At 47.5% G+C, this 17,031-nt stretch overlaps 1 protein-coding gene across 1 annotated transcript in view; it reads right to left on the bottom strand.

Moving 5' to 3' along the window:
- TRAK1 (trafficking kinesin protein 1) overlaps nt 1–17,031 on the bottom strand; it is a 120,793-nt gene that overhangs the window by 5,145 nt on the left and 98,617 nt on the right. Inside the window, exons 15-16 of the mRNA XM_060111473.1 lie at nt 10,615–10,950; nt 998–1,100 (exon numbers count right to left, since the gene is read on the bottom strand). Of these exons, the coding sequence (XP_059967456.1) occupies nt 998–1,100; nt 10,615–10,950 (439 nt within the window). The remainder of the gene's footprint in view (nt 1–997; nt 1,101–10,614; nt 10,951–17,031) is intronic.

A 17,031-nucleotide genomic window follows, 5' to 3' on the forward strand; every position in this document is an offset into this window, starting at 1 on the left:
ACGTCATGGGTTAGTGGCGGCCACGCGTGCACACACAGCTCCTTCACAGGGCCCTGCCAGGCAGGCCCTGCTGGTGGTGTTCTCACCCCCTGCCTCGCCCGTGGGCTCACTCTCTGCCCTACATCTGCTCTCAGCTCAACGGGGCCTGGGGCTGCTTCGTCGTCCTCCTCACATGACCTGCGGAGAATTATTCATCGTTGAAGGTGTTCCTTGGGGCAGCTGCTCCCTCCGAGCTGGCCCTGCTCACCTCTCTCCCGTAAGTTACCTTCCACTCACCCTGCCACCTCGTACCACAGAGAAAACAGCTGATGAGGTCACATGACCACGTTGGGGGAGACCATTTTCCCTTTCACTGGAAGCTCTGGGAGGCCTGAAATCCAGCCAAGCAGACCCCACTCCCCACCCCCCGCCCAGGCCATGCAAGTCCTCTCGTCCTATGGTACCAACTCTTATCACTTCTTGGAGGTGCCCAAGGGAAATGGACCAGGCTGGGCATGTGGTTCCATTCAAGTTTTATCATTTCGGTCATTACAGGGTGGCTGTGATGCATGGCCCCTGGGGCCATTGCCAGAGGCATAAGTGCTAGCACAGGGCTCAGTAACTCCATTCTATGAAAGAACACGTTCTACCGACAAACTATGGGGCAAAAAGCCAACAGACTTGGACTTAGGGGCTGTGGTAGTGCCCTAAACTTCAGCTGGTTAAGAAGGGACGTAAGAATCTTCCATGGCCAATAAAAGAGCAACTAAAAGAGGGTCCAGGTCTCTCTATCTGTGCTGGATCTGAATCAATAAGGGCCTTGATTCAAAAAAATAGAAAGAAAGAAAGAAAAAAAGATGGGACTCAGAACAGGTGACTGCAGTGCTTGGGAGATGCTTCCAATGGCTGGGGGTAGATTTGAATGAGCCTCTCTACTTTGGCTTTCCTCAATGTTAAGTCTCACAGGGAGTGTCTCAGCCTCACCCCACCCTGCCCACCCCACGGCCGGGTCCCTTACCTTGGCGTGACCCGTGTGAGCTCGTCTGAAGGATGCAGGATGCGACAGGTGGTGAAGGTGAAGGTGGAGTTTGTCTGTGACATGCACTTCCCAGGGTGGTGGGCTAAATCAGGGGGAGGGGGAAGGGAGGAACAAAATATAGTCCTTGCATCCAAGTACACCCATGAGAAAAGTCAAAATCCCGCATGGCCCTGGACAGATGCAAGAAGCGATGGGCTACCTTGTGAACTGGATCTGGGCGAGGAAGGTGAAACACAAATGTTCTGGATCGAAGGTGGTCCCTCAAAAATAACCACACTTTTGAGCACTGGTGTGCAGAGCATCGAATTCCAGCTTCCAACCCAGTCCAGACAGGGTTTCCCATCAGCGTTCTTTGGCCAGTAGTGGATCCAGTTTGAAGGGCTAATGGGCCCTTGGGGGTAAATTTGGGTTCCCTCCTCAGAGGTCCAAATCGGCTTCCTTCTTTTGTTGCTTTACTTTTCGTTGGCAAATAGGTGCCAAACTCTGCCAAGGGGAGGGGAGGGGTGCAGGGCAGGGAGAGGCACTTGCACCTGGGAACAGGGCAAGGCTCACAGGCTCCCTTTTCTGTTTACATAAAAAGGGGCTTGAGGAAGCTGGCTCCACTACTGTCTAACTGTGGTCGACAGGGAGGGAGATGGGGCCTCAGCTGCCTCAGCAACAACGTGGCAGGAGTCCCAGGGCCTGGGTTCTCTGTGGGGCTGAAGCTCCAGGACCTGGGCTGGGCCGACACACAGCGGTGCAAGCAGCACCAGTCCCCCTGGGCTGCTTTCTTGTCATCTCTAGGATGTCTGGTTTCTGATGAAAATGAGACAGAACAAGTTGTCCTCAACTTATTTCCTCTGAAAGCTCCAAAGAGTTGTTAAGGCAGCTGAAGACTAAGATCTGGAGCAAAGTAAATCACAGAAGCGTTAGGACCATGCATCAGAAAGCTGGCAGGGGATAAGTAGGAATAGAGTCTACAGGAGACATCATGATTGTAGAGGTCATCCTCATTCATAACTCAAATGTAAAAAAGGAAGAGAAAAAAAAAAAGGAAAAATGATGCTGCTCCCAATAGCATGCAAGGTGAGGTCTGGGTCAGCCCCTCTCCCCACCCACTCCACCCCTGTAGCCTCTCAGCCCCCAGAGACCTCCTTGGGAGACAACGGATTAGGATATTGGAGGCCATGAGCACGCTGAAGATTCAAAAGGCTGGAACTAGAATCTTCTAGCTCTTTATGGCAAGTTTTCTCTTGGATTTGAGAAAAAGGAAAAGGAAAACAAACCAGAAGAGATCAGTGCCCCAAACCTACAGATCCACACACAGGTGATTGTATCTTAAAACAAAAAGAAAAAAGAAAAAACTAGAACCCAGATGAAACAAACAAAAAAATATTGGAGACACGCAAATTGAAGGCAGGCAGGACAAAGCCAAAGCACAAAAATGGTGGCGGTGACTCAGGAGCTATGCAAGACTGGTTTCCCCTGATTATTTTGGTCCAATCCATGTCTTTGTGTCAAGGAAGGCTCCCGTGGCCCCTGGCATGGCAGCCAGCACCATGGCCACAAGAGCAAACTCTCAGCCACTGGGAGCTCCAGGCAAAGCAGGAGCGGGGTGGAAAACACACATAAAAATAGCCTTTATGCATCTTTGTTTCTCAACCAAAAAATAATGGTTTAGGAACTCAGATAATTGAGAAATTACTGCAAGCAAAACAAAAATGGAAGAAGCTATGAAGAAAAGACAACCAACCAATCACGATTCTCTGAGTGCAATAAGGTCTAGAAACAAAAGCAACAAAAAAACCTGAGACAAGCATCCCAAATAACAGGCGTGAGGGGTTATTTGGGAGGGAGGAAAGAAAAATGCAGTAAGTGGAAGTAATTAAGACAGAACAGTTGAAAGAGAGAGAACATTTTTTTAAAAAATCAAACAAAAACAAGGCTTGATTTAAACTTAGAAGTGTACCCCATTTAAATACATGGCCAGAATATCAAATCAAAAGGTCACACATGTTCACTTTCTCCACCCCATTACATATCGGATCTTCAATCGCAACAGTTAGTGTGAGATGGACATTTTAGACAGACAGTTGCATCAGCAGAAGCAAAACCCATGTTATTGCAAATGGGTTTTGGGAATAGGAAAAGGCTGCTAAAATTCAGAGGTCATCATTCCCCAGAAGCGATGGACAGTTTTAGAAGACCAAGGAAAATCAACAACAAGGATCAAAAGTGCCAAAGCCAGAGGTTCGGCCCCTCCGCAATACCACTGGGACGCCTGGACCGGCCAGCTCTCCGAGTCACCACTGCCCACCGGGCCGCTGCAGCATCTCCCTTCCTTGGGACACAACACAGAGACAGTGAGTCACCCGAGGCTCCTTGAGCTGCTGGGGGCTGATTCCTACAGGTCTGTGAACAGGAGAGAGCAAATTCCCAAAGCAAGAGGCACTGACAAGAGTCTTCTAGGCACGGAGCAGGGGCTCAGTGGGAGCACCCACTACTGCAGTCACCACTGCACCCCAAAGCCCTGCCTTAGGTGCTGTGGGTCAACCTCATGCTGCTCGCTTGGGGCCTCCAAGGACAGGGGTTTTGGATTTAATGTTCTGACTTCCTACTTAAATCCTCATTCCTTTTCTCGGTCTGACTGGAGGACTGCAGTGCTGTGAGCCAGAAGTATTAACACTGACAAGTACTTTCTTTATTTAGGAATGAACTTGCATTTCCCCCCCTCAAAAGACCCTAACCTTTATTATTTTTATTTGTTCCTCCCCCCGCGGGTTCTGAAACTGGTACAAAATCCTCATCTGTCAAAGAGAACCTTTAAACTTCATTAATCCTTGATTATTCAAGATCGTCTACATTGGTAAACTACATACAGGTAGCTACCATGCAGACGTTTTGTTCTTTAAAATGTGCCACCTGCAAGCACATACCCTTCAGCCGAGGTGGGGTCTCAGAGGGCTGTATAAGGAGGACAGTCCCCCTGCTCACTTGCACTCTGACCGACCCAGGTGTGCTTTCTGCCCAGAGCAGGTGCACTTGGTAAATGGCTCTGACTGGCTGTGCTCCTCTGGGGGCACATGGTGCCTGGTACTGACTGGAAAATTGGGTGCTTGGGATCTTGCTGCTGCACCAGTCGTGAGGGAGCCCTGGCCCAGCCCTGAGTCTCCAGTGAGTTGGGGCTTCCTTCTTGGATGCCCTGAAGACCACGCTGGGGATTATCTGCAAGTGTGCTACCCAGACCAGGGTGACTGCTGCTTGGTGGAAGGCTCAGGTCTCCAGGGAAGATGGGCAGGAAAGTCCATTGCTCTCCTTGCAGCCCAGGGATCCAATGGTGAGAAGAGGAAAGAAACACAGATAAGGTTGGGTATACTGGCAGGGATCTGCAGGGTGACTGGGCTTTGCAGCCTGGCCGTCCACGTGATGAGATCTGTTCACACGAGCTCATGCATGTCAGTCAATTGGAACAATGCTTTCCTTCCCCCACCCACTGGGAAGGCCAGGCTGGGAATGTGCCAGGGAGACCAGAAACTTCTCTCTCTAAAGGCCATCGTAGCATCATCCTTAAAAGAACCCTCCCGGGAGCCCACACAGCTGTCAGGGTGCAGCTGCACCTACTAAACTCTATGGGGAGCTGGGACCTACACACACACGGCTTCCAAGGGGATCTCTGAGGACAGAGGAATGCTGGCCATGCTACACATCCAAGCTATTTTCTGGCTTACAGAAGTAACTTATTAAAATATTTTCTTTAAAATGACAAACCCATCCCAAAATCTTGGAAAAAGGGGTTTTATCTTTGTGACATACTGAGAGCCTTCCAGATTCTTTTCCCGCTCTTCATGGGAAGTGGCCAACTTGTGTAAAATAAACAAAATGCCTTGACCTTTTTCCCCTTTTCTTGACTTGAACATGTCGTGTGAAGCTACCGTCACACGACTTGGATCTGCTCTGCCATTTCTATAAACTCATTCACCAACACACACACACACACACACACACACACACACACACACACACACTCCCCCCACCTCCTTTAATTCTAGTAGCTGCCACCACATCAACAGTGGCATCCACCGGCCGACCTTTTCTGTCCAAGCAAAAACAAACCTATTGAAAGTAAAAGCATTGTCCATCCAGCTTAAAGGCATGGCTTGAAAGCCCTGCAAACATCAGTACTTTTTTTTTTTCATCTTTTTACCAGCTTCTAATGACTTTGTTGTTTTTTGCTCAAGGAGTAACTACAGTGGAGGTGGGACGTGTATCTTTGCCTGTCAGCTATACGCCCTTTTTTTTTTTTTTAAAGCAATGTTTTAGAATTCTTCCTAAAAAACTAAACTCTCAGGGCATAGAAAAATGCTCTAAAGACTTTTTCTATCACTTCTTTATATAACTCTACATATGACTTTTTCTGGAAAAAAAAGTTCTCTGATGAGTCCATGTGGGAAAAACTCCATAAAACCTTTGTTTGCCCTGTACTTCACCATTTACATAAATGCTGTTTGGGATTAATGTGGCTTTAACAAGTGTTTTTCTCTGGGGGGTGGGTAGGGAATCAAGGGCACTTTCAGATACAGCAGTACAGCTTCTTTTCCTTTTTAAAAATAAAAGTGATATTAAACTACACAGTATTACAAGATGACCTTTTTAAGCCCTTAGTTCCAGGCTTAACTTGGGCCTGTGACTCTTTTTCTCTGCTTCTTAAGCATTTCCTTTATACCAGCCCCTGTCTGGTCCTGCAGCTCTAGGGACCCCTGAGTCCCCAGTGCAGACATCCAGCCCATAGGCACTGGGGAGGTTTCTAGCACAGAGATTGTGAACCACATCACAAGATCTCTTCCTGGTTTCTGTACAACTTTTGTTCCCTGCAAAATTTTTAAAAATAAGAAGTCTACTTGTCCCCTACGCCAGGCTGTCTACTCTGTTTCATCTAAAAAGTGACTTAACAGAGGAACAATCTCACGGAATGGCACAGAGAAGACCAGAAATTCCCTCAGGTGGCCCTTGAGGTATCTTCAGGAGATAAAATGACTTAAAAAAAAAAAGATATATTTATTTATTTTATTTATTTTTGCCTGCGGCAGGTCTTAGTTGCAGCACGTGGCATCATTGTTGAGGCATGCAGCATCTTAATTGTGGTGCCCGGGCTTCTCTCTAGCCGTGGCGTGTGAGTTTTCTCTGCTTTAGTTGTGGCGTGCAGGCTCCAGGGTGCATGGGCTCTGTAGCCGTGGCCCGCCGGTTCCAGAGCACATGGGCTCTGTAGTTTGCGGCACGCAGGCACTAGTTGAGGTACACAAACTCAGTAGTTGTGGCACGCCGGCTTAGTTGCCCCGCGGCATGTGGGATCTTAGTTCCCTGACCAGGGATCGAACCCATGTCCCCTGCATTGCAAGGTGGATTCTTTAACACTGGACCACCAGGGAAGTCCCAAAATCACTTTTTAGAATGCTGTTAAAGTATCACAAGGGCAAACACAGAGTCTCTTTGGATTCTTCGGATGCCAACAAAGCTGGACCCTGCGCCCTCTGCCTTCATGTCCGTCCTGTGGCAAACACCAACAGGTGCGGGGAGCGGGCCTGGCTAAGCGGCCGCAAGTCCATCATCCAGCTGGTGCTACCAGAGCCTGTTCAAGAGCGCACTTCTCCCGTGCGTCAATAGGCGGCGCAACTGGACAACTCACCAGAACCTCAACGCGCACCCACGTGCTACCTCAAGGGCCCTCCACTTTAGAAGAGGCATTGTGCAGACAAACGCCCACTCAACAATCCAAGTGGGTGCCCCTCGGAGCACGGCAGTGCCCTCCTATGGTTTTCAGAGGTGAGGTTCCATAGAAAAAGCAGTTCCAGCAAGCGGGCTTGTTCTGGAAATGTTAAGCAGGGTTGACTCCGTGCTGTTTGGGATGAGTCAATTATGTGATTCTTCATTCATTTTTCACTTTGGGCTGCACCTGCCTGGTTCTGGTTTACTATACATTTTGATGCAAGAGCACAGGGCTTCCTTAGCATCTCCTAATACAGGGGGGTGAGAGCAGACCCCAGCTTTGTCCGTAATAACCAAATTCCTGTAACTGCTACACACCAGGGTGGGGTTGAAAAGTCTTCTCATTGGCGTGGGATCTCTTTGTCAACTCCCTCAGTGGAGATAAGAAGGAACCTTCCCAGAGGGTCTGTGAATCGAATGTATCAGACTTTCCCTTCTAGATTCATCAGGTCCTCACGGCCAACGTTGCCTCACAAGCCCCTTTGGGTCCTGCTTCTGCAGTGGGACTGACAGTGCAACAGGATGCCCACCCAGGGCTTTGCTCACACCAGCCCCTGCCCCAGAGGAGGCTGGAGTGATACTCAGTTCCTCGAGCTTTCTGTCTGCCTCCTTTCATCCACCAGCTGTTCCCTTCTCTTCACGTAACCTCTCCTGAACAGAGCCTGGACCTACGTATCAACTAAGCAAGCTACAAAAGAAGCTAGTTGTTCTTGGCTTTTGCTTCTGGGGGCCCAAGTGCTGCAGCTTCAGGGATTTTCAAGGGCACTTTTGACCAAATGTGATTTTTGCCTTCAACACTCAGCCTCAAAAATGACACACAGCTCCACTGCAGTACCACTGCCAGACAGGCTGCCATGATTTACAGGAGCCTGTTTTAGGATATTTCTCCCACTGGAAATGGTCTCCATGTGTATGAGCATTAAGTAAACTGATCTTTGCTTTCTTGTCTCTCCCTTAAGAATCAAGGCATCCGAGATAATTCACCTGGACTGTCCATCCAACCATCTGCTGACCTAACTGTGTGACTTTAAACTCGGATCTTAATCCTTTACCACATGCAGACTCTTCTCTACACATAAATACCTAAAATTCAGAACACTGGCAGTACGACATTATGTCTATTTCTGATAAAAGTGCACTTTCTATATGAATTAAAACATAAAATATATTACTGAAATAAAGTAAAACTGTAATCTAAAAATTGTTTTACATAGTCCATTTTAATCATCTAAATTATTTACAAATATAACAAGGATTTATCCTTTTTAAAGACATGGGATTATAAAAATCAAATAATGACATAATAATACATTAAAATATATTAATAAATATTTTTCAGTACTCAAAATGTTTTCTCCATGAGAGAGCAGGCTCTAGACAAAAGTGCCTAATATACAAGTTTTCCCAATTTCCTCCCATAATACCGGTTGTTAAAAAAGAAAGGTTAATCACCTTCTGTCTTCAAAGGTTCTCCCTACTAAGTCTTCCCAGGCAGATGGCAGCTCCTAGAACTGTGCTGTTTGGCAACAGGAAAGGGCAGACCAAGGCAGGGACGAGGCCAGCGGGGGTACAAATTCCAAGACAGAGGATGCCCCAGGCTTTCCCACTGAAACTTATCTGTCTACCTGTGACTCCAAGATTGTGTGCATAATGCCACTCGGGGTCCTTGGGATGATTTATGTAGAGTGACGTGCTTCTTACATTCCTAGAATCAAAGTGGTTCTGTCATTCCCCACAAAGAAAAAAGAGCCAAATCATTGTCCGTGCCTCTCCCTCCTGCACTGAGCTTTTACCAAGTCTCACCCAGAAAACAAGCTCGAAAGAACCTTTGCCTAGATGATCAGACCTTCCCTAAATTACCTTCAGCAATCTATATAATTCTTTCTGGTTGCACACTACCATTGTGACTCCTCTATAGTTTCCACTGTACGTTTGTGTGCCTCTCCTCAAAGTTGCTGGGATGAGTTTGCTGCAGGTTTGAGGAAGGTGGGAAGAAGCAACGGATACGCCTTTGTGTGTGGTAAGGAAAGTGGTTAGGACTTAGCTCCTCATAACTGGTCCCCTTGCTCCCTCTGTCCTCAGAGAGATATTCTTAGCTGAATTGATAAGCTTTATTCCTTCTCTACAACTTCTCCAAGAGAAACCGAATGGTGCTTCTTTAAATTTACAGGATTCACCTTCTATTCCACCTGCAAGACTGCAGGGAGGGGTCACCACACTCAACACGATGCCTGTCCCTTCAGCCACAGAATCAGCAGACACAGTGTCCCCTGTACCACGGTCTGCCTTCCAGAGGGGCACAAGTGCCGATGACACAGGGAGGTAACAGTACCGAAGGAAAAAGGGTTCCTTTTCTTAAGTGAGAAGATTCTAAATAATATGCATTTTCATTCCCTTGCAAGCTTAATCTGGCAACTCAATGGCTAAAAATTAAAATAAGACATAAATAAACCCAGGTGCTAAATAATCCTTTGTACTTGATGATACCTCTAAAGTTTATGTCAAAGAAAAAAGAAAAGTTCCTTGGCCAGAGGTGTGTGAACTTAGCCAGGGGATGGGAGACACCACCATGAACCTCAGCTCTCTCCTGCCCTGTACTCTGTGGGGAGTGTTGGACCTCTCATGAATGAAAATTATCAGTCACAAAGATGAACGTCCTCTCCTCAAATCTGGTGACTTGGGAATGTCATGAGGATGACGACATTGGGTTAATTCATCTTTTTCTGGGTCTCTCCCCTCAGCCCAAGCAGCCAGGGGGTCCAGGAAGTCTGGGGTAAATAGTAAACCACGTGACCCTGTGATGCCAGGGCCCTGGGCACAAAGCTTTTCATCCCAGTGACGCCTAGGATGTGTAATTCTGCAACCTCATGGTCATATCTTTAATATTGGGGTGAAGGGAGGTGGGCACAGAGATCAGCCAGTGCGCTTTTCCAGATTCATCTAGAGTTCTCTCTCTTAAAAAGCTTACTGACATCCTCTCAGGGCTTGCTGGATTAAGGAGTATTGCTAAAACACTTAAAAAAAAAATCTACTTTGGGGCTTCCCTGGTGGTGCAGTGGTTGAGAATCCGCCTGCCGATGCAGGGTACACGGGTTCATGCCCTGGTCCGGGAAGATCCCACATGCCGCAGAGCAGCTGGGCCCGTGAGCCATGGCTGCTGAGCCTGCGCTCCACAACGGGAGGGGCCCCAACAGTGAGAGGCCCGCGTACCACAAAAAAAAAAAAAAAAAAAAAAAAAAATCTACTTTGAACACACGTATAAGCTGGAAAGAAAACACATACTCTTTCACTGCAGTTAGGAAAGGGAACAGGCTGATCTATGAAGTGATCTCTGAAATCCTGAACACTTTCTGGGCTTCTTGCAATTTTAGTGCATCGTGTAGGTAACAGATCCTCTCATTCACCTTCTGAATGATCCAGCACTCATAATTGCCCCTAAAACTGCCCAACTCAGCTCAGCTCAGTTTGGAAGTCACCAGGGGACCCGAGAAGCTGCCTTTTAGACATGGGGAGAGAGCCAGAACAGGAAGGGGGAGCTGATGCTTGGGGCGGGTAGGGGGGCAATAATCCACTTCTTTTTAGCAGCCTTTCCTGCTCCCCTCCAGGAGCCCACCGGGCCATGCACCTCCAAGATGGGCAGGGAGCCGCACCCATTTGTTACAAAAGGAGGCATCAGACTCTATTAAAAAATGGAACCGCAGAGTGGGAATGCTTTCATCATCACCCACACAGACGAGCAGAAGCTACAGACAGAGAGCCACTACGGATGGTGCTCGAGACAGAAGTGAGAATGGCCCGGAACTCTGCCTCCGGTAGAGATGCCAGGTTTACAGGAGTGATCGCGATGCCCTCACCAGACCCCTCCTCCTCCTCGGCCGCTGGCGGCTCCTGCATCTCCTCTGGGAAAGCCTGAGGCCGGCTCGGGTAACTTCTGCTGCCTGAGACAGTCACGCATGCTCGGGACCTCTCACCTGAGGTCTCTGGGTGCTGAAGTGGCGTGGAGGCAGCTAGGCCCGGGAGGGAAATGTGGTCACCTGTATCATCTTCTTCGAAGTCGTTAAGGCAGTACACTTCGTCCAGGTCAACGTCCAGCGTCCGGAAGCCCTTGGTGACCACACCAGGCCGGGGGTCCAGGATGCCCCCGAGGTGAGGCTGGGCCAACTGCTGCCAGTGGTGAAGGGTGGCAGAACCTTGCAGGAGAAAGGGCAGAGGGGGCGACAGGGAGAAGAGAGGGTTAGGACGGGGGTCTAAGCGGATGGCTGTTCACCACCCTCCAGTGTGGAGCGTGAGCCCCAGGGGGCCCTGGATGCCACAGGTGGACTCTGGTAGGGACACCCATTGCGCTGCCCTTGCCCCTCCTGCTGTGCAGCAGGTGCTAATCCCCTTCCATGCCCGGAAGGGGCACCAATTTGAGGACGAAAATCAATTTTTTTACAAAGTAAAATTAACGCCATACTATGTGCCAAGGATGTTTGGTGACAAACTCTTTATTTTAATCAACTGATGTCAACCCTCAAATCCAACACAGAATCACTTTAGAAATAGAAGAGGAAAAAATAAGCGAGGCAAGCACAGAAGAGGGGTGGGAGCGGGGAATGTCTATGGATTCTATACCAAGTACACACAGCTGGGAACAGGGAAGACAGAGCAGAGGCAGAATAAGACGATGTCAAACCAACTCTAGGACCCACAACAAGAGAAAAGCAAAAACGAAATTAAAGTAGCACCCAGAGAAGTGGTGGGCACGGCCGTCACCTCCTTTACCTAGGTTTTCTGTATTCCGCCAGCAAGCCTGGCAGGCTGCAGGTTTGGGGAGTGGGAACTGGCTTAAAGAGGCGCGATTTAAGAACACATAAGTCCACACAGAGGTCTGAAGCAGAGGAACCCATCTCCTGGCTGACACCAGAGCCTGGGACTCATGACACCAAGCAAGGTCTGTAATAACACCAGAGTGCGTCCTTGAGGACCTGGAAGGTAAACCCGGTGCTCCCAAAGAGAGGTGTTCCAAGACCAAGTCTGCTTAGGAAACTTGGGTTAAGAAGTGTATTTACTGAGGAACTGCATCTCAGAAGCTTTAGCATGTCACTGTGTGCCGAGACTCTGCCCAACCCATCTGCTAGAGCAAACCTTCTCCCCCTTAGGACACTTAATAGTCCTCACACGGCCCTGGTACTGTGGGTGCCCCGCCCGTGGGCATCCTATCCCCACTCCACAGATGAAGACGCTAGCCACACCAATAACATTCCACGCTCAACAGAGAGACTTTGAGAACAGTTCTCAATGAACTCCCAGACACTCACTGCTGGTTTCCCAAGGGCATCCTCTGTTGGGAGGGCAAGAATCCCTCCAGACTACCAGGATGCCCTGGGGAACGTCAGAAAGGGGAACCAGGGATGCCAGGGGCCAGCAGCTCAGGAGTCAAGATGAAAGAGAAGTGAAAGGCAGGCAGGCAGGCAGGCAGGCAGTGGGGTCAGGAAGTGGTCCAGGAATGTAACTGAACTCCCCGACCCTCCGCTGTGCCCAGTGAGTGCACTGCCTCCAAAACACTGCTGGGAAATAACTCTTCATGGGGCAGTCTCGGCCGAGGAGTCTTGAAAGGATTTTGCAAATGGGCAATTTCAAATCCACTTAAAAGAGAAAAAACTGTACACACTTAGGGATCTCTCCCGGTTTTAAGCGTCCCATGTACGACAGCAATCTACGTAACCCGAACCTATTGAATATAACTAGAAAATACTCTAAATGCAAAAAAGAAAAGAGATGAAAGGTGCATATAATGAAACAAACCTGTGCATGGGACCCTGAGTCCCAGGTGCCACGGCACCATTTTTAAAAAAGCTACCCTGCATGGAGGCGTGCCAGCAGGGCAGCCTGCTTTACATGTATCACCTAGACTCACTCCTCAAAATCGCCCCGCACGGTTAAGTATTATTACCCACACCTCACGGACAGAGGTTCACTGAAGTTACGTAACTTCCAGAGTCACTGAGTTAGCGGTAGCATCGCCAGGCTTCAGTGCTAAAGGCCCAGTTCTTTCTGTAAACTCATCCTGCCTCCCTCCTCAAACCACAGGTCTGAAAACTAGCCAGGAACCTGGGCTCAGTGAGAATATGGAGGAATACATGGCAGGCAGTGCAGCTTCCCTGTGGGTATCCAGGTCCTGCCAGGAGATGCACACTCTCCCACCAATGGGGTTTCTCCTGCCACTCCTGGGGACCTCCACGCATAATAATCCAACATGGGCCCCCAGTTTGTGTGTTCACTGTTCACATGTCCACATTCCTGGCAACAAAACTACACTTGGGAGAAATTTTAAACAAGGCAATACGACACCCAGCTTGGGGCAGCGCATCCAGGTCTTAGAAGGAAGACGAAAAATCCCCAGATGCAATGTAGCCATGGCCACGCTGGGAAGGGGACTATAGGAAAAGTCAACACACTGGAAAGTGAAGAACCATGTCAAGGAAGTGGCAGATCTCCTCATCCTTCTGAAGGGGGTTCTAGACGTTTACAACGCACCGGGAAAGAACTCCTTGAGGCTGGGGGTCTGGGCCCGGAAAACAGTCCCATGGGCTTCCATTCTCCATCTGTTTAACAGGCTGCCCCCATCTCTCCCCACCCCATGCACGAGTCTGAGAGAGAAATGAGGCTACAGAGAGCTGCTATTTGGAGTTAAAGAGGCTACAGAAGTACATGGAGTTTTTTGCATTCCCTGAAAATGCAGAGCAAGGAAATATAGTGAGATTACAATGGAAAGGTTATGCTGAAAGATGCATAATACGTGCCTTTTTACCCCACGCCTCAGGTCTCCTTTACTCATGGAATAGCCAACCTTTACTGAGCACTAAGGGCCAGGCTCTCTTCTAAGACGCCTACATTTACTGACTCAGTCATCAGGATAACCCTGCCATCCTCACGTTACAGATGAGGAAACCGAGCGCAGGGAGGTAAAGTGACTTGCCAGAGGCTGCACAGCCAGGCTTTAAACCCAGGCTGGCTCCAGTGCGCAGCCACTTGACCATAAACACCACCTCTCAGACAGCACTGAGGAGGCCTCACATAATGTGAGCCTCAGAAATCGGGTCAATAACACATGTGAATGGTGTTCTAATTCTCAAACAGGTGTTTTCTATTCTACAAAAGTGACTATTGGTGAAAACCTCTGAAAACTTGACTGTCATGTGAGTTATGCCATGCAGGGGGCTCATGGACCATCTCCACTCCTGACTGGTTCTGAGGCCCGAGCAAACGTGGTGGTCCGGGCGTGGCTGTGGATGGGAGGTGGAGTGTGAGGGGTTCTGCCTTATTCAGAGTCTTTGTTGTCTCTTTCCTATCCCGTTTCCCCAGCTCCCCCCCACCTCCCGTGCCCACCCCTCCTGGCCTCCTTTATTTGTCAAGCACAAAGCAGGAGGATCACCGTACTATTAGCTACCTCCCATTACCATCACCTTCTCCCACCCACGTGTGAATGAAGCTGGGGTCAGGCAGGCAAAGAGGGGAAATTTCATGTTCCTAGTCGGCAACAGGATGGTCTATGGAGCAGGGCGTGGACAGCGCAGAAACGTAATTACGGTCACTGCCCCTTTCTTCTGTTTGCTTTCTTTCCGCACCCCACTGTTCTAACTAAAAGGTTTTCATGTCACCAAAGGAGAAGAAAACTAAATCCATGTGTGTCAGCAGAGCACCTAGGGCTTTAAAAGTTAGAACTAAACCTGCTGGACAATGTACAGCTTGGAAGTGTATGCTTTTCCCTAATTACATATTAACCTGTGTATATTTGGAAATACTATCTGGTTATAATCAATCAGAAAGGAAGAGCAAAATATAGGGGAAAAATACTGCCTGATTCATCCTTTTAATGCCAATATATCTCTTTCTAGTTTGAATATTTTGTTTGTCCTTTACCTGCTTAAAACGTGTAAGATAAGGTGAAGAGACAAGAGTGCTAGCATTCTTAAACACCTAGCCCAGTTATTTTGGCTGACACCAATGAGCAGATAGCAAGATTAATTAAATAGGTAAGGGAGACACAGATGGACGACACAGATTGGCTATCTGCTATGATCCCAGCCAACATTCTCCAGGGGCCTCACCATAGGTACATTTACCTGGGCCACTGGAGAGCATGGGAATCCTATCAGCTTCTTGGTGGCAGTGGAAAAGGATGTAAGAACATTGGCCCCAGCAAAATACTGGTCCAGGTCTCAACACTGGTAAGGCTAGCCCTTATACCTGAGTTACTGGAATAGGGGCAAGTTCAAGGAGCCTACAAGTTAATAAGCACCTATCAGATGCTGGGCACGATAAAAACACATCACATTTATTCCTTGACACAATCTTGTGTGGCAGATGTGAGCCCTATTTCACAATAAGGGAAACAGGGCTCAAAAAGGTAAAGTAACTTATCCAACACCACAGTTAAGAGCTGTAATGAACCCAGCATCAGGCAGACTTCCATGTCAGCACTTCACCATATCAAATTAAACATGGTAACACAGAAGTAATTGTAGAGGAGAGGAAGAAAAAAAAATATTGGTTGTATTTTAAACAGCTAAGAAGTCAGAGGACTACAAAATGGAGCCAGAGGGATAGATCTCTATCATGAGGATACCTTACAGACTATAGTGATAAGACATGACTTTTTAATGGTAGTGATATGGGTTCCTGGTGAGCAGGGTACTATAGTTGAAATTTATCTTGCAAATCTAATGGGATTTCCTCTTATTCTATTAATTTATCACAAAACTACTGCTATCTACGTCTCAAGATTAAAAGAGAAAAAGATGAATGGGTCAAAATAACTTTAAAAAAAATCTCTTCCTACAATATGCTTGGAAAATGAATCCAAAAACATATCCTTAAATGATCTAATGAAACACAAAGTAAAATATAGAAAGCAGACAAGATAGAGATGATAAATTCCAATGACCTTTGAGAGACAAAGGAGAAAAAAGAAAAGAAAGGCAAAAAGTAAAATTGCAGAAATGGAAGATTTTATTGAAAGAAAAACAGACATAATTATGGATCAGAAAACAATCACCAAGCTTACAACTGAATAAACAGTTAAAAAAAGGATGAGCCATCCCTCTTCTGAAATCTAAGAAGGACCTAAATTATACAATTAAAAAGTAATTATGAAAAAAGAATGTTCGCCCACCCTCTTCCTTCCTTTGGAGAATTATGGCACCCAGCATTTCTTGGGTCTTTAACAAGTACAACCTCATCTTACAGCATGCATCCTAACAGGGGTGATACTGCCCCCCAGGGTTGAAAACTGGTTCTTCTGGGGTGAATAACTGTACTCTCTTTAGGCACAGATACACATATAACACATATATCTATGGCATTAACTTTTCTGGGGGGGAATTAATGTCTAAATTAATGTCTAAAATGGCTTCTTAAAGAGGGTAATTAAAAAAAAAGTTGAGAAACACTGCCTTACAGAAATTCTGATTTGGTTTTGCATTAGATACATAGTAGAATTCTGAAATACCTTCTCAAACTCTCATGGGTTTCCAAACTAAAGAAGAAAAAAAAAAGAAATACAAGCACTTAGTGGCTCTCAGCAGGGTAGTGGTAGGTAAGGGGAACACATGTTATAATGCCTAAAGCAAAAAGAAGGAAAACAGGGGAGTTTTTCCATGAGGTTAATCATCTAGGGTGTCCCTGACACTAGAAACTGAATTGCCCCCTGGAAAAGGTAGGCTTAAAGAGGGACAGGACTCACTCGCCTCCACAGCCACCCCCTTCCCGGCCCCCAAATTGTGGAGGTCTAGAAGCCTTGCTCAGAACACACTGCATCTGAGGAAAGCCACACCCTCTTTATTTGAAGACCAAAGCAGAACATGAGTCAACAAATAGCAAACCGCTTTCACTTGGTTATTGAAAAAAACAACTTACAGCGTTTGCTTTGCACACCCCCTCCCTGACATCAAATTTTCTGAGAAGTCAAAGCATCAATTGGCTACACTTCTCACACCCCCAGGCATGTCCTGATTAACTTCTGAGGATGTTAGGAGCGCCTCTGCCTCCCCAAAAGATTTGTACTTCTAAGGTTCTAAATGCAAGAGAAAGAGAACTAGGAAACCAGCGCCAACACGTTTTCTTTTCTTTGGCTGAGTTGGAGGTTAGTCTGGGCTGCGTGTGTATTTATTTCCAAACCTGCACCGGGAGAGGTGGAGGCCTGGGCACTCAGAGGAACTCAAACCAGCAGCGCGGGTGGCTATCTCGGAAGAAAAAGGAGTAGGCATTACAGAGGTTGCCAGCTTTCC

The sequence above is a fragment of the Mesoplodon densirostris genome, chromosome 10 (assembly GCF_025265405.1).
Source record: "Mesoplodon densirostris isolate mMesDen1 chromosome 10, mMesDen1 primary haplotype, whole genome shotgun sequence".
Lineage (NCBI taxonomy): Eukaryota > Metazoa > Chordata > Mammalia > Artiodactyla > Ziphiidae > Mesoplodon > Mesoplodon densirostris.